We start from the raw sequence: 24,627 nt of genomic DNA on the forward strand, positions 1-24,627 counted from the left end.
TAATCTTCTCGGCCCTATTAACACCGAGCTAGTCATCCTGAGCTATTTGTCCTCAACGTTTATGTTTTGGTCCGAGTTCCTTCAGGACTTCGGTACGACGCTACCCATGATTAACGCAGTCAAATCATGATCCCACGGCGCCACGCGACTTATACAACCGATTCATGGATCTCATGGATTCATGGATTCAACCGATTCATGATTAAACTTTGAAAAAAAAATAAAACAAAAAAACAATGTTTTTAAAAAATCGAAAATTCCCGGGATCCCGGGATTTCCCGGGATATCCAAGAATTTTCATCCCGAATCCCGGGACAGCGAAAACGGCCGGGAAATGGAGACTCTAATTAAAAGCAATGCATTAAAGGAATTGCACTTTTGAAAAATTTAAATTCGCCAGGCACTTTTAAAAATCGATAAACTAATCAATCCCGTACGTGCATCGCAAGCACAGACATCAAAATCGTTGCAACTTACGGGCTGGTCTCTTGTGCTCAGTTCAATCAAGACTTCGCGAAAATCAGACTCAAGGCCGCACAGCAGCTCTTACAAAATGACTCCGGTAGCAGCGGTTCTATCGAAAAGACAAATATAGCATCGTAAGCCAAATATTGCAGAAATGTCGCGAATACAGCGTGCCCACACATCATCTATGCATCGACTTCAATGTCGCATATATGATGCAATCGATCGAGATCAGCTTTGGTACGCATGTACGAATATGGATTTTTCCTATAGATGCATTCTCGAAAAACGCTTGATGATCCTCACGTTGCGTGAAATCAAGTAAATAGTGTTCAGACCGCATCGTGCTTTCGTGCTGTGCGGTTCTATTTTCTCTTTTTGCGGAAGGAAGTTTTTAATACTACCCGAAGCTATTTTAATTTCAACAGTGCTTCTCAGCGCTATTTGTACCCACTGATCCCGTTACGATCTTTGCAAGGACCCGTGCCTTCGTTTTACGTTGGACCCGTTTGCGGAAGTAAAATTCCGACAAGCGGTGGTTATCCTGCAGGGACACCGTTCTGGGAAAAAAACCTCTTAGAAGGTCACGTCTCCACGCTCAGCAATGAGTATTAATAAAAACAAGAGTAAGGGGGAGTCTTTGAATTCTCCACTTCCTTCTAAGAAACAAGGTTTCAAGACCGTCCTGCCAAACCGCGGAAAAAATAGAAGGAAGCTGGAGAATTCAGATATTCCTTCTAACTCTAATATCGGAAATAATTCTTCTCCAATCGAACTGAGCAATCAGTTTGATTTAATTAATGATGAAATTGAGCAAATCGAATCTACCTCTAGCCCAGGTGATTCGATTCATGCGAAAAAGCAAAGGATTCCGCCAATTGTGGTATCTGTTGCCGAGTTTTCTGGCTTTAGGAATGAGATTTTGAGTAACCTTCAGGGGATCAAGGTTTCATTTCAGATTGCTAGGAAGGGTGACTGCCGCGTTTTGCCGGGATCCTTTGACGATCGCAAACGTCTTCTTCAGTATTTAACTGAGAAGCGCCATAAATTCTTCACATACGACGACAAAACTGAGCGATTGTTCAAAGTCGTTTTGAAAGGTCTCCCTAGTGACGACAAATCACTGGATGAGAATAAAATTGAAATTTCTGAATTACTTGGATTTTCACCAGTCCAAGTAATTAAGATGAAAAAGAAATCTCGCTCTGGTACTTCCCAGAAGGGTATTTCTCAAGAATTTTATTTAGTTCACTTTAACAAAAATGAACTAAATAATATGAAAAGTTTGGAAAAGGCCTGTATTATGTCCCATGTCCATGTTACATGGGAACATTTCCGCAGGCCCGGGTGAAATTTTCAAAACCCCACCCAGTACCGTAAGTGCCAAAAGTGGGGACACGTAACTAAACATTGCCACATGGATGCTAAATGTATGATTTGTGGTGAACCTCTCACGCCAAGGACGCCTGTCCTGTGAGAGAAGATTCCAATAAATTTAAATGTGCTAATTGTGGGGGCAATCATAAATCCAATTTCTGGGAATGCCCTTCACGCAAAAAAGTTTTGACTTCACGTGCAAAATTGATGACGGGAAATTCCAATAGGATCCCAGATTCGCCGGGTAAACATATTTCAAACACTCAAAATCCGCAATTATTTTCCGGTCGAGTAATTCATACCCACCACAATCAATGAACAAATTTTGCTCCTATCTCTCAACGGGTAACGAGCAGTTCGTCGAATTCTAATTTTTCAAACACGTCCTCCTATGCTAGCATCGCTGCAGGCAGGCAAAATTTTATTTCCGAAAATTTACCGACGATGAATGACTTTCATACCCATTCTTCAACGGGAAATAATGTTCGTTTTGACGACTCAGGTAGCATGTCTGCTTCCGATTTTGATTTTCTTAATGAACAATTGCATCACATGATTGATGCAATGTTCAAAGCAAATACCAAAACTGAAGCAGTTCAGGTTGGTATCAAATTTACTCAAAGAATTGTTATTGGACTTCGTTTTAATGGATCCAAATATTTCTTTGAAAATTTTAAATTGGAATGCCCGCTCTTTAAAGGGTAAGGAAGATGAATTATTCAACTTCCTATCAGTTCATAATGTGCCAATTGCCATTATAACTGAAACACATATAAACCTGGTCTTTTCATCAAAAGAGATCCAAATTATTTTATTTACCGGAATGATCGTCTTGACAGCGCCTGTGGTGGGGTCGCCATTGTCATTAATAGACGTATCAAACATAAATTATTTTCTTCGTTTGAAACCAAAGTTTTCGAAACCTTGGGAGTTTCTGTTGAAACAAATTTTGGACAATTCTCCTTCATTGCTGCCTACTTGCTTTTTCAATGCAATGGGCAGCAAAAGAGTTTGTTGAAAGCTGATCTTCATATTCTAACTCGCAACAAACAAAAATTCTTCGTAATTGGTGACTTCAATGCCAAACACCGTTCATGGAATAATGCTCAAAGCAATTCCAATGGTAAAATTTTATTTGAAGATTGTTCTGCGGGATATTATACTATTCAATATCCCAATGGACCAACTTGTTTTTCTTCCAGCCGAAATCCTTCTACAATTGATTTAGTTTTAACGGATTCAAGTCAGCTGTGTGGCCAATTGGTTACTCATGCTGACTTTGACTCTGATCACCTTCCTGTGACATTTGAAATCTCACAAGAAGCCATTTATAATCCAATCAGCCCTATTTTTAATTATCATAGAGCTGATTGGGATTTATATAAAACATATATCGATAGGAATTTTGATGTTAATATTCCTTTGGATACCAAAAGTGATATTGACAATGCGCTCGTATCTTTGACAAATTTAATTGTCGAAGCCAGAGGCATTGCAATTCCGAAATGTGAAATTAAATTCAACTCCATTATTATTGACGACGATCTTCAGCTACTGATCCGTCTTAAAAATGTGAGAAGAAGGCAATACCAAAGAACTCGCGATCCCGCGTTGAAAGTTATTTGGCGAGATTTGCAAAATGAAGTTAAAAAACGTTTCGCTATTCTGAGAAATACCAACTTTGAGAATAATGTCTCGAAGTTGGATCCCAGTTCGAAACCCTTTTGGAAATTAACGAAAATTCTTAAAAAACCTCAAAAGCCAATTCCAGCGCTTAAAGAGGGAAATAAAATTTTATTAATAAATGGTGAAAAGGCTAAAAAAACTTGCTCAGCAGTTCGAGAGTGCCCATAATTTTAGTCTAGGTCTCACTAGTCCAATTGAGGATCAGGTTACACGGAGTTACGAAGACATTATCAATCAAGAGAATGTTTTTGACCTTCGTCGGGAACTAATTTGGATGAAGTGAGATCTATTACTAGAAAATTTAAGAATATGAAAGCCCCGGGTGATGATGGTATCTTCTACATGCTTATCAAAAATCTTCCTGAGAGCTCTTTATCCTTTTTGGTTAATTTATTTAACAAATGTTTTCAATTGGCATACTTTCCAGATAAATGGAAAAACGCCAAAGTTGTTCCAATTTTGAAGCCGGACAAAAATCCAGCTGAGGCTTCTAGTTATCGCCCAATCAGTTTGCTTTCTTCAATAAGCAAACTGTTTGAAAAGATTATTTTAAATAGAATGATGGTTCATATTAATGACAATTCTATTTTTGCTGATGAGCAATTTGGTTTTCGCCATGGGCATTCAACCACTCATCAGTTATTAAGAGTTACGAACTTAATTCGGCTCAACAAATCTGAAGGATATTCGACTGGAGTTGCACTTTTTGATATAGAGAAAGCATTTGACAGTGTTTGGCATGAAGGTTTGATTGTAAAATTGATGAATTTTAATTTTCCTCTGTACATCATTAAACTGATCCAAAATTATTTATCAGATCGCTCACTGCAGGTAGACTACCAGAATACTAAATCTGATAGATTACCAGTAAGGGCTGGTGTCCCCCAAGGCAGCATACTGGGGCCCATATTGTATAACATTTTTACTTCTGACTTACCTGATTTACCACCAGGGTGTCAAAAATCTTTGTTTGCAGATGACACGGGCCTTTCAGCCAAAGGGCGAAGCCTTCGTGTCATTTGTAGTAGATTGCAAACAAGTTTGGATATTTTCTCCACTTACTTGCAAAAATGGAAAATTTCCCCGAATGCTTCCAAAACTCAGCTTATAATTTTCCCACATAAGCCGAGAGCTTCTTATTTGAAACCTTCTAGCAGACATATTGTCACTATGAATGGGGTTCCAATTAATTGGTCTAGCGAAGCTAAATATTTAGGACTTCTGCTAGATCAAAAATTAACTTTTAAAAATCACATTGAAGGCCTTCAAGCCAAATGTAACAAATATATTAAGTGTCTATATCCACTTATAAACAGAAAATCAAAACTTTGTCTTAAGAACAAACTTTTGATTTACAAACAAATTTTTAGACCTGCCATGTTGTATGCTGTGCCAATATGGGCTAGTTGCTGCAATACCAGAAAGAAGGCACTCCAGAGGATTCAAAATAAAATTTTGAAAATAATTCTGAAGTTGCCTCCGTGGTATAGTACCAATGAACTTCATAGAATTTCTAATATTGAGACATTGCAACAAATGTCCAACAAAATAATTTCCAATTTTAGACAAAAATCTTCTATTGCAACGATTAACTCCTTGTACCCTTAGTATAAAATAGGTTAAGTTTAGTTTAAGTTGAAATCATTGTAATTCCTACATGGTTCAATTCAACCAGAGGAAAAAATTCTAACTGCCAGAGGCAATTGAAATGTATTAATAATAACTAAAAGCGTAACATAGCAAATAAGGATGATAGTGTTAAGAAAACACGGAACACCTAGTCTAAGAGATGAATGTATGTATTAGATAATTAGCAAATAAAATTAGCTGAAAAAAAAAAAAAAAAAAGACACAAGGCCGCACAGCAGCTCTCACAAAATGACGCCGTTAGCAGCGGTTCCAGCATAAAGACAAATATAGCATCGTAAGCCAAATATTGCAAAAATGTCGCGAATACAGCGTGCCCACACATCATCTATGCATCGACTTCAATGTCGCATATATGATGCAATCGATCGAGATCAGCTTTGGTACGCATGTACGAATATGGATTTTTTTTCCTATAGATGCATTCTCGAGGAACGCTTGATGATCCTTATGTTGCGTGAAATCAAGTAAATAGTGTTACGAATTTTTAGTTTTTCTACGATTCAGTCTTGATGACTTCTTTTTTTAAATTTGTTTTTTTTTATTTTAAATAAAGAAAAAAACGATAACATTACCCAATGTAGAATAAATTCAATTTCAACATTTGTATTTTATTCACAATGTTACTCAATATATGAATCATGGAGAAAAAAATATAAACCAAACATATGCAAAAACATGCAATAAGATTTTTCCATCGGTATATTGCCGTGAATCGCAAGTCAGTCCCATATGTATATGGCATCCATATACAGATGTGACTGATGCACGCAGTATATAGCTATAAAACCTGGTAAAGTGACAATATGTGTTTCCGTAAGTTAATTTACTCTATTAAATACATTCATTCTCGAGAGACAAATAAATGGTTGGTCCATATTCGCGCGAAACGATGTTCGGTAAATTAATTTGCAAATTCGAAGCAGCTGCTCCTCAGTAGAACATAACGCGCACAAATTAAAGCAAGGTGAAAATTCTGCTGCTAGCACCTGCGCTCGTTTCCTTGATTAAAATCATCACCTCCGTCTTGCCCGAATGGTAAATCCTGCCGCTCATTAGAGAAAGAAAACAGTGTATGCGAGATCGCAGACAAAGGCCACAATTATGCCCGTGAAAATATTATTTTCTGCTTTGAATTTCCCCGCTATTGTCTGACTGCTCTGCCGGGATGCGAGAAAAGCCCGGAACCATGACAACCCAGCCTTCGTCGTCGATTGAAGTAGCTTCCAGGTCGACCTCCGAAATAGGCAAATCGCTACTACAGCAGGCTGTTGTAGTCGGAAACAAAAAATGGAATGGTGATTGCAGTAAAAGTTACATAGGTATTACCTATACATGTTTCTATCATGATGTTAAAACAAACTGAGAATGCTAGACCAACATTTGCAAAGGGCGTAACAGCCAAAACTTATTCTTTCTGATTCTTTGTCCCCATATATAGCTTTATATGTAGACGAAGAATCAGAAGGAATAAATGTTGGCTGTTACGCCCTTCTCAAATGTTGGTCTAGAATGGCATCAATGATGTAAGAAAAATGAAAATCGTTCTTGTCAGTTTTCGGTCGACACATCACATTTTTTTTGTAAAATAATATTTGTAGTTTTAGATACATTATATTTTCGAATAATTATGAGTACTTAAATGCTTACTTGATTATTTATTGGTTGAACAAAGTTAATTGCTTATTTTCAGGTGCTACTCAACGTTAAACGCGCATTAATTACATACAATATTTGAAAACCGAATGCACATATGCACAGTATGTGAAGGATTTATTACCTCCCTCGGCCTCTAAAATTTAGCGGCTGCTATTGAGTCCGAAAACCCCAACCCGGAATCATGGATCTAGATTCTTCCACGCTAAACATGTGCACTACATCTTTTGTTTGTAAAGAATATTTCGGTTCAACGAAATGAAACGAAATTTAAAATTTTCTTCGTAGTTATTTAAATACCTATCTATTGCAATATAATGTCACATTTAGCTTTATTTTTTGCATTCGTGAATATGATAACAAATGTTTGTAGGAATCATCTCATGCTTCCGAACAGTTCATCAGCACCAAATACCCACATTTATTTATACTTAAGAAACATGTGCATGGCCATCACATAAAACGTATAACTCTTCATCATTGCATTTGAATGTTCCATATAACGAGTCACATTATTTAATGAACGATTCACATTGTGATTTAATTTCAGTTAACAAAACCGTTGAAATACCTACGCGGTAACACCCACAATGTGTAACGAAAATTAATATTCACCATCATATATTCTCATTACTTTGCGCTTTTCTTCGCATTCAAGATAGCATTCAACCGCATCAGGAGAACCACTTCTTCAACAAATCCCGTTTATATTCAAGTGAACTTCCCCGCTCTATCTCATTCGGAAGACCACCACGCTTTGGATTTGTGATGAGCCACAGAATGAAACGTCATGCACAAACTCAAGCAGAGAGTAATTTTTAACGACACTCCACCGCACGAACCCAACCCATTCCTGCTTGAGAATATTCCATTCACAAGGATTTTCAGAATAGATACCATACCGCAAGCCGTCCTAATGTTTTATCACTCTTTTCACAGTATGCTTTTTCACAGCCAAAAGTACTTACCAAAGTGTTCATTTTCCAATCCGTTGATTTAATTAAATCAATAAAGTATGAGCCACAAAAGCCGCAAAAGATGAATGACGATGAGTCCTTGCTGTATGCACGAGGTTTTCCTGCACCGATTGCTTCACTGAACGTTTATTTCGATGCTATTGAGGGCACTTTTCTTCTATTTTCCTTTCCTGGATTGAAACGCAAAAAAAATCTATCACCGGAACGATCACTACCCAGTTCAAAACTTCTAACACGCCTCGAATGGTGCCGTGCGCGCGCTCGATACTTTGGACGAGTGGCGGGTTCTTTCGCTATCCAACAAGTGGATCCGGATCGAGTTCACCAACTGCGAATGCTGGTCGACAGCGATAAAGGTTTGTTTACTAACAGCTCGCACGCAGAGAATGGACAGTTGCTTTTATACGAGGAACTAATACAGGGACACTGCGACCAACTGTAGTTGCACTCTCACGCCGTATGGTCTCTCTAATTCTTGTCCCGGGCGAAGGAGTAGGGTAGATAGGTGCAATACGACCCATCGGGGCAATACTAGCTACCATGATGGGTTGGAATTATGTGATGACTTTGACGATTGGATTTTCTTAATTAAGTCATAATTTAAGAATGTATTAAAATATATAAAAAATATTATCCTGACTCTTGTTTTACAAATGAGCATTTCAATAAAGATAGAGATGTAATCTCGTGGCTTAGTACGTTATACGTACCTTTGATGCTTTTTTAAAATGTCATGAGAATAAATAATAAGCATTGTATAGAACAAATGCTAAACGCAATTATGTCAGTATCACCAACAAACCAGCAGCCATTATTTTCTTATTATTTTCTAAGTAAGCCACAGGTCCGCATTTATAGGGTCAAAAAGCTATTGACTTCTTGGGTCTGTTACGCAAAAAAATAGAAATAGGGACACTTGGGTCGATTTTATGAAAAGCATTTTTTCGCTTTTTTTTAATGATCGGGAGGCCCGTGAAAACCGCGAAAAATCGATTCTCGATGGCGTTGGTTTTTACGCGGTTTTAAGGATAAATTCCCGGAGTACAACTTGCAGACACATAATCTGTTTATTGACTTCAAGGCAGCGTACGATTCAGTGAAACGGAATGAATTATGGCAAATTATGCTTGAGCTTGAGCTTGAGCTCGGGGCAGCAGGGACTGTGTCCAAGGGCTTGACGATCCCTCCCCAGCAAACCAGCAATCGTATATGAATGTACAAAAAAAATCATATATGTTCGCCGATCAAATCGCAATCATATATGAATCAAACGAAAGTCATGGGAAATTGTACAAAGGTCACATATAATGCAAACTAACGATCAAATTATAATCTATATCGTTAGTTGTATAAATTGCAATTTAAACTCAAAATGGAATCACATATCGCGAATAATTCTACAATTGTATTTAATTCCACCTGAAGTTATAATGCATTTGAGACTTGATTATAAAGTCCTTTGTAATAATAATTTCATGTATATTGTATATTTCAACTCTGCTATTTGGAGTTTTGATTTTTAGCACGATTTTCAATACAATACTTACTTTTATTTGTCGCTTAGGGCCGATTTCTTCACCTCCGCTTAGTGCTTAAACCCGGTTTAAACGTAAGCACCGCTTAAGAGTTAAGCGGAGGTGAAGAAAACGGCCCTTAGTGTATTAAAGAGCGTATTGATTGTTTATTTTTGAGCATTCAGTGAATAGGCAGGAACAAACAAAGTTTCCAGAATTCCACTGGTTAGCACTAAGAAGAAGCCTGATATTCACTAAAAAAACTGATGTACGATATAATAGTCCATATAGAACTCCGTTGTTGCTAACTAGGATTAATAGCTCCCAACTAGGACTCCCAACCCGATACGGAAAAAGATATACAGTACAGACCCGATTTATAACATCCTGATTTTATCTGTCTCCGATTTTATCCACTTTCATTTTTATTAGCTGACATCCCATACCCATTCCCATTTTTTCACTCTTTATGGCCAGATTTTTACACTTGGAAATAAACCTTTCCACAACATTATTGTTATCGTCTGTTCTTTATTATAAATCATTCCAATATTTCAGCCAAACTGTTGAAAGTCTGAATGGCAAATAAAAACAAGAACCGTTCAAATGCAGAATTAATCCATACACTGCTTCATATTTGTAAAATTAGAACAAAATTTTAAATCAGAAAAAAAAACCTATTTTACCACTCCAGAATAAACTTCGCGATACCTCACCAAGATAAACAAGTTTAGAATTCGAGTACTTCTGTGAGTTATATGCAAGCTCGTACACAATGTAAGGCATTTTCTAATAACAGAAAAATGAAATTCAGCCCAATGTTCACTATCAGTTCTTATACCCTGAGCTTTTTATAGGTTTTAATTCAGAACATCATGGAGTATACAAAGCAATATTAAAAAATAAAATATTTATGGTGCAGTGTTTTTGAAAATGATTTTTTGGGACAATTCTCATAGATTGGAAACATTGCAGTTCATAACTCAGGAATCGTTCAAACGGTAACATGAAATTGTATTTGTGTTCAGTCAAATCGCATATGTTGCTTGATGCAACCATCAAAATAAAGTTATATAAAGTGCAATGCGTTGTCTGTTACAGATTATATTCGTAGATCCTATATTACCATCAAGTATAAATTATGGATTTACAGCTGCGTGAACGTGGAGGAACGGATAGCGTCCTATAATATAAATGAGAAGGTCCGAGCATCGAAACTGGGAGCTGGAGGTTAAGTTTAGAATACAGATATATGCATTAAAGCCCACAACATTTTCCATGATGATTTAATTCAGTTCTGATCTAAGAAATATTTTTTATTGCATATAAAATAACAAGAAATTCTTTTTTTGATAATATGATATATCAGTCATACAGCATACATGCTGTTTTCTCTATTCTAGATTTCAAAGTTGTAACAGTCTTGTTATGCAACTGTATGACTGAGCATATGCGATCTCTGAAGAAAAACATCATGATTGTTTATATATTCAATTGAAGTCAGAATACGTCGTATATGTCATTGTACCATGACACTAATTTGTACGTATATGGCCTCCACTTTTGTTCACATAGAGGGAATCTATGCATTTTATACAATCATTTTATATCGGGTAAGAGTGCACTTAACAGAACTAAAAGTTTATTATGTGGACCAATTTGTTGGCTGGGTCCCCAGGCCATCTGCGAGTTGTGGCGCCTGCCTAGGATGTGGTGGGGTTTGACAGTGGGCCCTGAAACCTCTATAAAATCTGCATGTATCCGCAAGTAGGCTCCGCCAAAGCGACCGTGTGCCGCTCAAAGCGCACAAGCCCAAGTCCTGGTGTTAGGTGGGACGCTAAACAGCCCTGACACGACGGCCCTCCGACGAGACAGGAGGTTTGCGCAGGCCCAATAAGCCGCCTTTAAAACAACTATTACGAACGACATAGAAGATAATACGACTCGATACAATCGGCAACGACCTAGGCGACGAATAAAGGATCACGATTGGAAGCTTGGAACATGGAACTGCAAGTCGCTAGACTTCGCAGGTTGCGATAGGATAATCTACGATGAATTACATCCCCGCAACTTCGATGTCGTAGCGCTGCAGGAAATCTGCTGGACAGGACAGAAAGTGTGGAAAAGCGGGCGGCTACCTTCTACCAAAGCTGTGGAACCACCAACGAGCTGGGAACCGGCTTCATAGTGCAGGGAAAGATGCGCCAGCGTGTGATTGGGTGGCAGCCAATCAACGCAAGGATGTGCAAGCTGAGGATAAAAGGCCATTTCTTCAACTATAGCATCATCAACGTGCACTGCCCACACGAAGGGAGATCCGACGAGAAAGAAGCGTTCTATGCTCAGCTGGAGCAGACATACGATGGATGCCCACTGCGGGACGTCAAAATCGTCATCGGTGACATGAACGCTCAGGTAGGAAGGGAGGAAATGTATAGACCGGTCATCGGACCGGATAGTCTGCATACCGTATCGAACGACAACGGCCAACGATGCATAAACTTTGCAGCCTCCCGCGGAACGGTAGTCCGAAGCACTTTCTTCCCCCGCAAGAATATCCACAAGACCACATGGAAATCACCTAACCAAGTAACGGAAAACCAAATCGACCACGTTCTAATCGACGGTAAATTCTTCTCCGACATCACGAACGTACGCACTTACCGCAGTGCGAATATTGAATCCGACCACTACCTCGTTGCAGTATGTCTGCGCTCAAAACTCTCGACGGTGATCAACACGCGTCGGAGTCGTCCGCCGCGGCTAAACATTGGGCGGCTACAAGACGGTAGACTAGCCCAAGACTACGCGCAGCAGCTGGAAGTGGCACTCCCAACGGAAGAGCAGCTAGGCGCAGCATCTCTTGAAGACGGCTGGAGAGATATCCGATCCGTCATTGGAAGCACCACAACCGCTGCACTAGGCACGGTGGCTCCGGATCAGAGAAACGACTGGTATGACGGCGAATGTGAGCTGAGGAGAAGAATGCAGCATGGGCGAGATTGCTACAACACCGCACGAGGGCTAACGAGGCACGATACAAACGGGCGCGGAACAGACAAAACTCGATTTTCCGGAGGAAAAAGCGCCAGCAGGAAGATCGTGACCGTGAAGAGACGGAGGAACTGTACCGCGCTAATAACGCACAAAAGTTCTATGAGAAGCTAAACCGTTCACGTTAGGCCCACGTGTCACAGCCCGATATGTGTAAGGACATAAACGGGAACCTTCTTACAAACGAGCGTGAGGTGATCCAAAGGTGGCGGCAGCACTACGAAGAGTATTTGAATGGCGATATGGCAGACAACGGAGCACGTGCGCATGACATGCGACTTCCGGCTCCGAATCTCCAGAAAATCCAGGAGGAGATTGGCCGGCTGAAGAATAACAAAGCTCCTGGAGTTGACCAACTACCAGGAGATGATTACCAAGGTTTGGGAGGATGAGGTTCTGCCGCAGGAGTAGATAAAAGGTGTCGTGTGTCCCATCTACAAAAAGGGCGATAAGCTGAATTGAAGCAACTACCGCGCAATCACATTGCTGAACGCCGCCTACAAGGTACTCTCCCAAATGTTATGCCGTCGACTAACACCAATTGCAAGAGAGTTCGTGGAGCAGTACCAGGCGGGATTTATGGGTGAACGCTCTACCACAGACCAGGTGTTCGCCATACGTCAGGTATTGCAGAAATGCCGCGAATACAACGTGCCCACACATCATCTTTTTATCGACTGCAAAGCCGCATATGATACAATCGATCGGGACCAGCTATGGCAGCTAATGCACGAAAACGGATTTCCGGATAAACTGACACGATTGATCAAAGCGATGATGCGATGGGTCGGGTGATGTGCGTAGTTCGAGTTTCAGGGGCATTCTCGAGTCCCTTCAAAACGCGCAGAGGGTTACGGCAAGGTGATGGTCTTTCGTGTCTGCTATTCAACATCGCTTTGGAGGGAGTAATACGAAGGGCAGGGATTGACACGAGTGGTACGATTTTCACGAAGTCCGTCCAGTTATTTGGTTTCGCCGACGACATTGATATCATGGCACGTAACTTTGAGAGGATGGAGGAAGCCTACATCAGACTGAAAAGCGAAGCTAAATTGATTGGGCTAGTCATCAACACGTCGAAGACGAAGTACATGATAGGAAGTTCTCTACGGACACTAGACCAGGACGATGCTCATGGAGGACCAACGCGCACTTGGAGTTTTTGAAAGGAAAGTGCTGCGTACCATCTATGGTGGGGTGCAGATGGCGGACGGTACGTGGAGGAGGCGAATGGACCACGAGTTGCATCAGCTGTTGGGAGAACCATCCATCGTTCACACCGCGAAAATCGGAAGACTGCGGTGGGCCAGGAACGTAGCTAGAATGTCGGACAAAATCCGGTGAAAATGGTTCTCGACAACGATCCGACGGGAAAGAGAAGGCGAGGTGCACAGCGGGCAAGGTGGATCGATCAGGTGCAGGACGACTTGCGGGCCCTTCGCAGACTGCGTGGTTGGCGAAGTGCAGCCATGGACCGAGCTGAATGGAGAAGTTTTTTATGTGCAGCACAGGCCACCCTGGCCTTAGTCTGATGATAAATAAATAAATAGATAAATAAATAAATAAACAAATAAATGCTTGAGCTTGGTTTTCCGGCGAAACTGATACGGCTGATTCGTATAACATTGGACGGATCGAAATCAAGTTTAAGGGTTGCGGATGAAATATCGACGTCGTTTGTTACCTTAGATGGACTCTCGAATCTACTGTTCAATATAGCGCTCGAGGGAGCGATTAGGAGAGCTGATCTGCAAAGAACCGGTACCATTATCACAAGATCGCATATGCTCCTGAGATTTGCGGACGATATCGATATTATCGGGATTGATCCCCGTGCCGTGGAAGAGGCTTTTGTGCTTTTTAAGAGGAAGACAGCGAGGATTGGACTCACGTTCAATACCAGCAAAACAAAGTACATGGTGGTGGTAGCGAAATTATGCTGGATGGTGAAGAATTTGAAGTGGTAGAAGAATTTATGTATCTTGGAAGATTATTATATGTTATCCGCGAGGTGGAAAGGCGTATTGCAGCTGCCAATAGGGCTTATTACGGACTTCGTAACCAGCTTAAGTCCGGTAGTCTGCAAACGAGAACAAAACTCGCGCTGTATACTACTCTGATTCTTCCGGTGGCCCTATACAGCCATGAAACATGGACGTTAAAGGAGGCTGATCGGAGAGCTTTCGGAGTATTTGAGCGTAAGGTGCTGTGGACAATACTCGGTGGTAAACAGGAGAACGGTATCTGGCGGCGTCGCATGAATCACGAATTGTACCAGGTGTATAAAGGGCTGGATATTATTAAGCTTATACAACACGGCAGACTACGGTGGGCTGGTCACGTTGTTCGAATGTCGGAAGAACGTTAAGCGAAGATAATATTTAGTAGAGAACCCGGAAGAGGCAGCAGGCTTCGTGGAAGGCCGCGTACACGATGGATTTTTGCAGTTGAGGAGGATCTGAGGGCGATCAATGTTCAGGGTGACTGGAAGCGATTGGCCCAGAATCGTGTCCAGTGGAGAAGGATGCTCCGTTCGGCGTAGGTTCATCGAAGAGCTGTACACAGATAGAAAAATCCAATGAAATTTACGCTAAAGATCATGCACATAAATGGAACGCCATTATTAGCTTAATTCCACGCGTGATATAGCCTAAATGTATATAATATTTGACGTGAATCGTCAATATTGTTAGCAAGTTGTAAGCAACTTGTTAGGAAGAGGTCCATTTCCGCGTAGAATAGTGTAAATTTCCGCATATCAAGTTTTACGCGCCGTTTACTTTTCATTATTTTTTTCTGTGTAGCTCATCAAGTATCAAGTAAGTATGGACCAGCTCTTACTATTTTATAAGGGGAAGGGCCGTTCGGCCTAATACTGCTCGGCCGAATGTCACTTTTCCGAAGGCCACTAGGTCGAAAGTCATTTGGCCGAAAGGGTCATATAGCCGAATATGTCATTTGACCGAATAAAGTTTTTAGGCCGAATAAGTTATTTGGCCGAATAGGCCATTTTTCCGAAAAGATCATTCTGCCAAAAAGGTTATTTGGCCGAATAGCCATTATGCCGAAAAAGTCATTTGGCCGAATAGCCATTTAACCGAAAAGGTCATTTGGCTAATTAGGCCATTTGGCCGAAAAGGTGATTTGGTCGAAAAGGTCATTTGGTCGAAAAGGTTATTTGGCCGCAAAGGTCATTTGGCTGGATAGGCCCTTTGGCCGAAAAGGTCATTTGGCCGGAATGGTCATTTGGCCGAAAAGGTCGTTTGGTCGAAAAGGTTTTTTGGCCAAATAGCCATTTGTCCGCAAAGGTCATTTGGCCGAAAAGGTCATTTGGTCGAGAAGCTCATTTGACCGGAAAAGTCATTTGGTCGAAAATGTCATTTGTTCGAATAAGTTATTAAGCCAAACAAGTTATTCGGCCGAGGTCATGACCTATATGACCTATTCGACCAAATGACCTATTCAGCCGGCGATGACTAGTTCGGCCAGATGGGTTTTGTCCGTATAGGTTTCGGCCAGATGGGTTTCAGCCAGATGGGTTTCAGCCTAGTGGCATTCGTCCAAATGACCCTTCCCCATTTTCTAAAGGGTTGTATACTATTTCGCCGAAGACATCCCGTGAAATGTACCAAATCTCCGAAATACGTTTCACGGAACTCAAGTTTTTCCGAAATACACTTCGCAGAATGTACCTTTCAACCAAAAGTCATTCCGTGCGGTGCCATTTGGCAGAATTCAGTTAAAATGTTCATCATTGAATTATTTACTGAATTCTGCTTAATTACATGCAATCCGGTCTAAATTCTTTTGGATTGAGACTTAAAGCAATGAAAGAAGGTAATGCTTCTTTGAATGACCGCATCCGGACGGTATAAGGCAAAGGGTGGAAAGAATGCCTTCTTGAAATGGACACACTTGGTCGGAATAAAGACAAGAAAGGAGCTAGTCCCTTCTATGAACTAACGCATCTACCCTGTATAAAGCTAAGGGGAAAGATAACGCCTTTTTGAATGGATAAGTCGACCCGGTATTAGGTGAAAGGTGTTGATAATACCGTTTTTAAATGGATGCGTCTGACCGGTATAAGGCAAAAGGTGTTGATAATGCCTTCTTTCAAAGCGCGAGTCTGCCTGGTATAAGGCGAAGGGAGGGTTAAGCCATTTTTAAATGGATGTATCTGTCCTGTATAAGGCTAAAAGAGTTGATAAGGTCTTCTTTAAAAGAACGCGTCTGTCTGGTATAATGCGAAGGGAGGAGTAATGCTATCTATAAATGAATTTGTCTGCCCGGTATAATGCGAAGGAAGCGGTAATGCCTTCATTACATCAAATATCTGGTCGCGAAGGGAGGATATAATGCCTTTTTTAAATGAATATGTTTTCTCGGTATAAGGCAAAAAGAGGAAATAAAGGATTATTCATAAAAACGTTTTTCCTAACCAAGTAAAGATAGGAGATCCGGCCCGTCTGCAAGCTATAATAAAAGATTTGTAAGGGACAATTGCAATTTCGAAAACTTCTTCTACATATTCTGAGATATGGGGGGTCCTGTAGCGTAGTTGGCTACAGGTTTGTCTTATAAGCGAATAATCATGGGTTCGATTCCCAGCACCTCCACCAAACCTTAGTCAGTCGCCAGAAGCGCAGTCCGTACGGTGGCGTTTTGGGGAATGCGCCTCATCGATACGGCTGCCTGATGACGACTGACAAAATTGTTCTTCTCGGATGCACTCCTCCAACGTACTTAATGGCAACGATCACTGGATTCACCACATGGACAAATGAACACAATGGACACACGATGATACGGACTGGAAACGACAACAATGACGATTAAGATTCTGCAGCATGACGTCACGAATGAATTCGGTCCTCGTCGAATGAACTTTTTCGACAGTTCAGTAGTACTTTCCACTGACTCCGACAAGGGTCGAGTTCGTGATTGGTTGGCTGCCCCTGAGTCCAACAAGAAGTACTACTGACTTGTCACCGGATTGAGGTTACGTTCAGACGCTGCAGAACCTAATTATGGATATCTAAAAATAGATTCTGTGTGGATTCTGTAGAGCAGAGTACCACAGTAGATCACGGCACAGTAGCGGGTGAGAACACAGAGTGCCTACTAAATAAATATACGAATGAAAAAAATATTCTGGGGGGCCTTCCTCAGCCTAGAAAATTCTTCGATTAGAAGTTTTCTCGACTTTTTTGGGCACAAAAGTTTCAACAAGCTAATCTTGTGTTATACGAATGGTCAGCTAAATGATTTGTTTTGCCAAATAATCTGTATGTTTAATGATCCTCAACTTGTTGAAGCATAACCATTGGCGTAACTAATGAAAAATTCTAGGGGGGGCTAACTTTTTTTAAACTTTTCTATTTTAACACTCATAACACAGAAAGTTTACCATTTTCGCTCGATTCTATGTATATTGTATATTGTATATTGTATATTGTATGTATATTGTATGTATGTATATTGTCTATCCGGAATAAATTTATACCGCTTTTTATGCCGAAGTTGGATTTTTCTCCAGATACAGGCAACATACCCAACTTCGGAAGTAGTGTGCTGGTTTCGCCTAAAGATGCGCTAAACAACGCATCAATTACTTTGACAAATAAAACTTCGGAAGAAAGTTTGGTTCGGAAGTCCCTACTTCCGAATTCTAACTTGGTGCTACACCGACAATATTGTTCGCAAGTTAGTCTACCAGATATCAATCGACGACTTAAATATTTCAAATGATGTTCATCGACGCTCAGCCCTGTTAAAAAAATCCAGAAATCTCGTAGGATTCCCAAAATTCTTGATAGGTTCAGAAAACCATAGGTGTTGCGCTCCCCGTAAATGTGTAGAATGTGAAGCACGATCCTGATTTTTAAAGGATTTTTTTTAGCTGCGAAAAGTTAGTTAGTTAATCTTTTTTCGTCAGCTTTCAATTCAGTGGCCTGACAATTCCTACGAGCTTTCAAACGACAATCTGGCCACAACAAACTAACCTGTTAGAATAACTTCTTAAAAAAACAGTTTTACATCCCAATACAACTTATTGGTCGTTAATTTTTATTTTAGTTAAAAAAATTGCAACACTTATAGGAGCATTTGTTAACAAATAGGAACATTTAACACATATTTTTTTTCAGTAGGTCTGTTTCACGCCTACTGAGACATTTCCACTGGTTCCATTGCTACAGCGACAATAAAGGAGTTTAGAGAATAAAAAAGTTTGCGGAGTTTCTAAAATCCATCCGAAAGATTACAAAGTTCTTTCTTATTCAACTTTTAGTTACCTCTACCTGAAATCTAAGAGTTTTACCAAATCTTTCTCAAGAAGCCTACAGTGATAATTATAATGCGCTGCAGCTTTTAGGATTGGTATTAGCTAGGAAGGTTAAGATCATTCGCTCGATTTAGATAACAATTAATCACAAAACCGTGGAAAAACTCAAGGAATTGTCCATTATCCATTAAGTACTTTTAATACAGGCCCTCCTTAGCCGTGCGGTAAGACGCGCGGCTCCAAAGCAAGGCCATGTTGAGGGTGGCTGGGTTCGATTCCCGGTGCCGGTCTACGCAATTTTCGGATTGGAAATTGTCTCGACTTCCCAGGGCATAAAAGTATCATCGTGCTAGCACCATGATATACGAATGCAAAAATGGTAACCTGGCTTAGAAACTCGCGGTTAATAACTGTGAAAGTGCTTAATGAACACTAAACTGCGAGGCGGTCCTGTCTCAGTATGGGGATGTAATGCCAATAAGAAGAAGAAGAAGACTTGTAGCACTTGTTGATGAGGTATTTCCTTTGGTATTCCATAAGTTATAACGTGTTTTGAGGAGTCCAGATTTTGTCGTGAGCTTATAACAATTGCTCGAAGTTCAAAAACTTAAGCGAATAGATTCAACTTGTTGTAATGTTTCGAAGAGAAGGATTGGATAATGAAGACAATCCTTTCTCTGCATTTACCCCCGTATATAATCAGTGGACTAGATATGTGCAATACTTATACAAAGTAACAAATTTTCTAGGGGGGCTAGCCAGATCCTAGGTGGGGCTATAGCCCCCCCTAGCCCCCCTGTAGTTACGCCAATGAGCATAACTATAATCTGATGCACAGATCCAATATTTGGAAATGTCTTTTTTGGAATAATGTCATTCTGCGAAAACTCTTTCCTGAAAAATAATTATACCTATTGATATTTTCACGGAACATGTCTGGGATAATTTTTATTTCCTTTAATTTTCAATGCAGACCTCATATAGCCTGATCAGGAAAGCACGACATTTCCAGGCCGAGATCGATTTCAACTCCGGTTGAAGGTATCTTTAGGGTTGAAAATTTTCTTTGCTACATAGTCGGGGTTCTGCGAAACCACACTGAATGCCTTTTTGGCTGACTTGTAGTAAAAGTAAAACAGTAACTAATTCATTTATCAATAAAATGAGGGTGCCCATAACCGAACCAATAAAGGTGCCCACAACCGAATTTCGCAGCCTTTTTGGAACGAGAAGAAAAAAAAATTCGCGCTAAAAATTTGATGGCAATCGACATTGGGCCTCAAAATAGATTAAATTTACTGTGTAAATACGCATTTGAACTCACTTTTTCAATTAAATCCTTTAATATTACAAAGTGTAATATACAAGTGTATATAATTTTAATATTACAAAGTGTAATATTACACTTTGAAAAAGGCCAAAAAAAACTTTCGTGTTGTTTATCTTGTACGAAAAATTTATTTGTTTCTAGTTCAAAGTAGAGATGCCCATCCGGTTTGATATTGAGCACAAAACATCATGCTATTATAGCAAACAAATGACGGTTGTCAGAATGACAGCATCTCTTATCTGTCAAAAGATACATAGGGGTGCCCATAACCGAACGGTGCCCACATCCGAACCTCCTCCCCTAGTATTGTGATTATTGGTTTCAAAATGTTGAAGTAATCAGAATTTATCTGAAAAACACTTTAGACACCATTTTGCTTTTTTATTATTCTGCTCAGCCAGTGCGTTTCATACGTTGCTCCCCCGAGTATCTCTGTGTGATCGCACTTCTGTCTCGGTCGGTGTCTTGGGTCATAGCGAGCAATTGAAAAGCGCGCGTCAACGATCAACAGCGATCAACAGGTGCTCCACAGCTCGGCGTGGTCCGCCAATGCAGCCACTGTACAGATTGGAATGCCGAACAAGGAACTGTGATTGTAAGATTCAAATAACTGGTTTAAATATTGTTTTATTAGTTTACAATACAATGTCCCGAAAGGTTATGGGGCAATGTCTTTAAGTTCTAATCTATGTCGAAACGCACACAATAAATCAAAAAGGGGACCAATAAAGGTATCCTGGAGGTTATTACCTAATTGAAATTTAAATTTATAAACTGCAAACACGCCAGTTCCTTCATTTAAGTGGTTGCGTTTCAATTTTCGATTTCTTTTCTAGATTGAATTAAATATAAGCTTGAAAATGTTTCATTTGAATTTTTATTGCAGTAGCTCGAATAAAAAAATTCTTATGTCATTTTACGTTATCGGTGATTTATCCGGAAGCCAATGAGTTGAATAGTATGTTTGATTAAAACATATTGTTTCTGTTTTTGACAGTGTTGTAAAGAAACTAAAACTTCATCAGATCATTGAAAGCTGGATTGATCTTGAAAATATATCATCTATTGTCGCTTTAACAGAAGTATAAAGGTAGATGTCATTCATCAAGCAGTCAAAAATGAAAAAAATAGAATGACGATTGACTAGTTTTGATTGCTCTTAATATGGGTAGACCTGTCTGGGCAATGACTAAGATCATGAATTTATCATATATAGATATGACAAGATCTGTTGAATGTTTGACTTCAGCACTCATGAAGCATGTGTGTTTTATTCTGGAAAACTTTTGACACGCTAAGCAAACGTAACATTAACTGATACTCTGCATGATGGACTTATTCACTTCCTCTAAGTGCTCACAGATATTACCGCATCGGATGTATTCTACATCTAAATCAATATTGGTGGAATTACCAAATTTTTAAAAAGAAAATTAGCTAACGCTGAGCATTCAGAGTTTTTCCTGGCCAATCTCAAAAGTAACACAAATCATTAATTTATCCAGACACGATCTGTGCCTAGCGATTGCATAAATCTCTTTTTAGCCTTCGAAACCGTTAATCAAATGATGTCCATCCTCAACGAACCGAACGTAATTATTTTCAGCAAACTTCCTCTTCAGTTACAGTTGATCACATTTCGCACCGGAGTTACACTCGCAATGCGAAGTAGCCTCGCACCATCCATAATCGCAATGCGCACGACACATTCAAGTTATTCTGCACAAATCGTTCCATTGTGAAATCACTGCATTGCAAACTTAAACCAAATCCAGTTTTTTACTGCTTCCTTCACATTCTTTTACTTTGTTCGATCATAGAGTAACAGCACTAATAGCATAGCAATTATAATGTATTTAAATTAGTTGAATCAGTCAAGTGTGTGAATGAGAAGGCACGTACGCCGCGCCAGGCCAACCGATCGAAAACCGATAAACTTTTCGATGAAACTGCGGCAAGTTTTTAGGCAAGACACACCGCACCAAACTGATTCCCAATTCAATCCACTTTTTTCGCGTAGGTTTTTGAAGCACATGTGCATGGCGGTAGATAACTATACCCTAGCTAGAATAATCCAATCGTTACGCGCCGTCCGTCGTCCGCCCGCACGCCGGAGCACTCGAAGCACCAGCTCTCACCGCAGAAGAACGAATACGTTGGCCGGTCGGTACGGTCGAACCGGTAAAGCACTGTTGGCCGGTTGATTTGACTTTTTTCCGTATATCTTGCACTAAACTGCGGTGCAACTATTGGCTTGGCTGACTCGTTGTGGCGTGCGATTTGGAGCACTTTTTCACTGTACTGGCGGCAGGTTTTGCTGGGTGAAATGAGCTCAAATTTTTGCGCCATCGCCAGCTTATATAGCTATTTGCACACATTTGGCTTCAAACGAGGATACGAGCCGAAGGGCTCGTTCATTTATTACGTAAGGACACTTCTCCGTGACTTGATCCCTTCGATGGAATGTAGAACTTTCTCTCGGTAATATCTCATGATTTGATTACCGGTGCTGAATGAGTAACAAACGTAACTACCTCTGATCCTGATGAGTATTGCTCCATTTCGATGGACACTAAGTGTATTCCGAAAATTGAACAAGTCCTTACCGTTTGTGATTCCTGTATTACCATTGGAGAGCTATGATAGATACGAATCTATACCATTTTGTCGAATGACATTTGGTCGAAAGGACATTACGTATAATAGACATTTGGTAGAATGGACATTTAGTTGAAAATAATATTTTAGTCTACTAGAGAAGTGGGAAATTTAGTCAAATGACGTGTGGTCGGAAGGACACTATGTCGAATGAACATTTGGTCGAATGGACATTTAGTCGAAATCAGATTTTAGAATGAAAAATCTTGGTACATTTGTTCGAATGACATTTCGTCGAATGCATATTTGGAAGAAATGAACTTTATTCAAAAATAATTAAAATTTAAATGAATTATTCCGATGTTTAAAAAAGTAACATAGTTAATGCTGCAATATTGACCAAAGAGTGATGGGTTCATAAAAAAATAATAGGAAAGCGTGTTATATTCCCGAAGAATCCATACCATTCCGTCGAACGACATTTCTCGCTTAACTTTTCAAAAGGACCTGAGTAACATTTGTTTCATGAATTAATTTGAGTAAGGTACCCCGGGGCAAGTGAAAATACGGGGTAAGTGGGTACTATGGCTGCCGATTAATCGGTGAACGTTTTTAATGGTAACAATGTTCTAGAAAGATGAAGCAGAATTATCAACGAATTCGCCTGACAAAAAAATGGAATCGAAACCATTTGCGGCACCATACTAATGGTATTGTTTAATCATGACTCTAAACTACCGGCAAAATCTATTACTTTTATTTTAATTCAATGGATTTCCAACAAAAGTTTTAACCTACATGGGGCAAGTGGAACATATTTGAACAACATTTTCTATAGAGCCATTTTACCTGTTTTTGGATTGTTGTCTAGTGAAAAATAACTTCGACACTCATATATCATATGGATCTGAATCAAGTGCAATTGATATCGTTGGTTTCGTTGATAAGAAATAGTGTACAGTTGGTTTAGCAAGTGTGTATTTTACTTTCTGAAAATTATCTCCCTAATGGAAAAAACAATAGTTATAACTATGCGAAATTTTTCGTTCACAGTGCAAACAATCTATTTATTCTACAATAGATCAACTGGTTTTGTCTTGTGTGTTGTGATTTTCAAACTTCCCATCAGATTAACAGATTTTCAGATAAATAAAGTGCTTAAGACATAAATTGGCCATTTCGTTTACAAATTTACAACACTGCGCATCGCCTGAATAGAAACGTTCCTTTTGAAGTTCTAATTTATGTAATAATTTTAGAACACAAATCAGAGAAACATTCATTCGAAAAGTAAACAAAGATTTGCGCATCTCTTCCATATAACACATTTGGTAAGAAAGTTAGCTAAAGGAAAGCAAGACAATAGCCAATTAAACAGTAAACCGGCTATTGTCTTGTTTTTATATTTGCTTGTTATTATATTTTACATTGTAATCCCTTTCTTTTTGCAAAAACAAAAGTCTGACAAGCAATAAACCTCCATCCATGATCTGAAATACTACGACTCAGAAATTACATGAACATTATATCTACATTCTTCAAATTAGTTTCGTTCGACAGTATAAAGCAGAATAGGTCCCACTTGCTCCGTTTGAAGGGGTAAGTGGGTCCCACAGGTGAATTTATTTATGTCAATACCAATATTTTTGTAACTGAATAAATGGCTTACAACACGTCTGCACTTCAACAAGGGAAGCATATAATGATATATCCGTGGTAAATGTCCTGAAATACCCTGTTTTCTAAGTATGCGTTAACGAATTTGCTGAACTAGCGTTTTTGTAGGTCCCACTTGCCCCGGGGTACCTTACTGCAATCGAAAGCTTTCATCTTTCCGTCCGGGTTGTCCGTGCCGCCGGAAAACGTTTCTGTGCCGCTTTCGCCGGTAAACCCATCGATATTGTGACGACTATCGCCATATTTCCTGCTACATCACTCAGTGAGCAGTCCATTCTGCCAGTAAAACGGCCTTCCCGAATTACAATCGTCGTGGGGAACCGCCATCTTGTCCGGGGTGCCCACGCCACCAAAAACCCG

The 24,627-nt window shown here is 39.8% G+C and overlaps 1 protein-coding gene across 2 annotated transcripts in view; it reads right to left on the reverse strand.

Annotated features, from left to right (window-relative positions):
* The window catches only part of LOC134205527 (activating signal cointegrator 1 complex subunit 2 homolog), a 29,706-nt gene extending 7,410 nt beyond the window's left edge, over positions 1-22,296 (reverse strand). The window contains exons 1-2 of one of the 2 annotated variants that reach the window (XM_062680815.1): positions 22,052-22,296; positions 7,800-7,978 (exon numbers count right to left, since the gene is read on the reverse strand). In XM_062680815.1, the coding sequence (XP_062536799.1) occupies positions 7,800-7,811 (12 nt within the window). In that variant the 5' untranslated portion in view covers positions 7,812-7,978; positions 22,052-22,296. Of the gene's footprint in view, positions 1-7,799; positions 8,192-22,051 lie in introns of those variants that run through there. The other variant, XM_062680814.1, reaches the window with a different exon arrangement.
* Between the last annotated feature and the right edge of the window lie 2,331 nt (positions 22,297-24,627).

The sequence above is a fragment of the Armigeres subalbatus genome, chromosome 1 (assembly GCF_024139115.2).
Source record: "Armigeres subalbatus isolate Guangzhou_Male chromosome 1, GZ_Asu_2, whole genome shotgun sequence".
Classification (NCBI taxonomy): Eukaryota; Metazoa; Arthropoda; class Insecta; order Diptera; family Culicidae; genus Armigeres; species Armigeres subalbatus.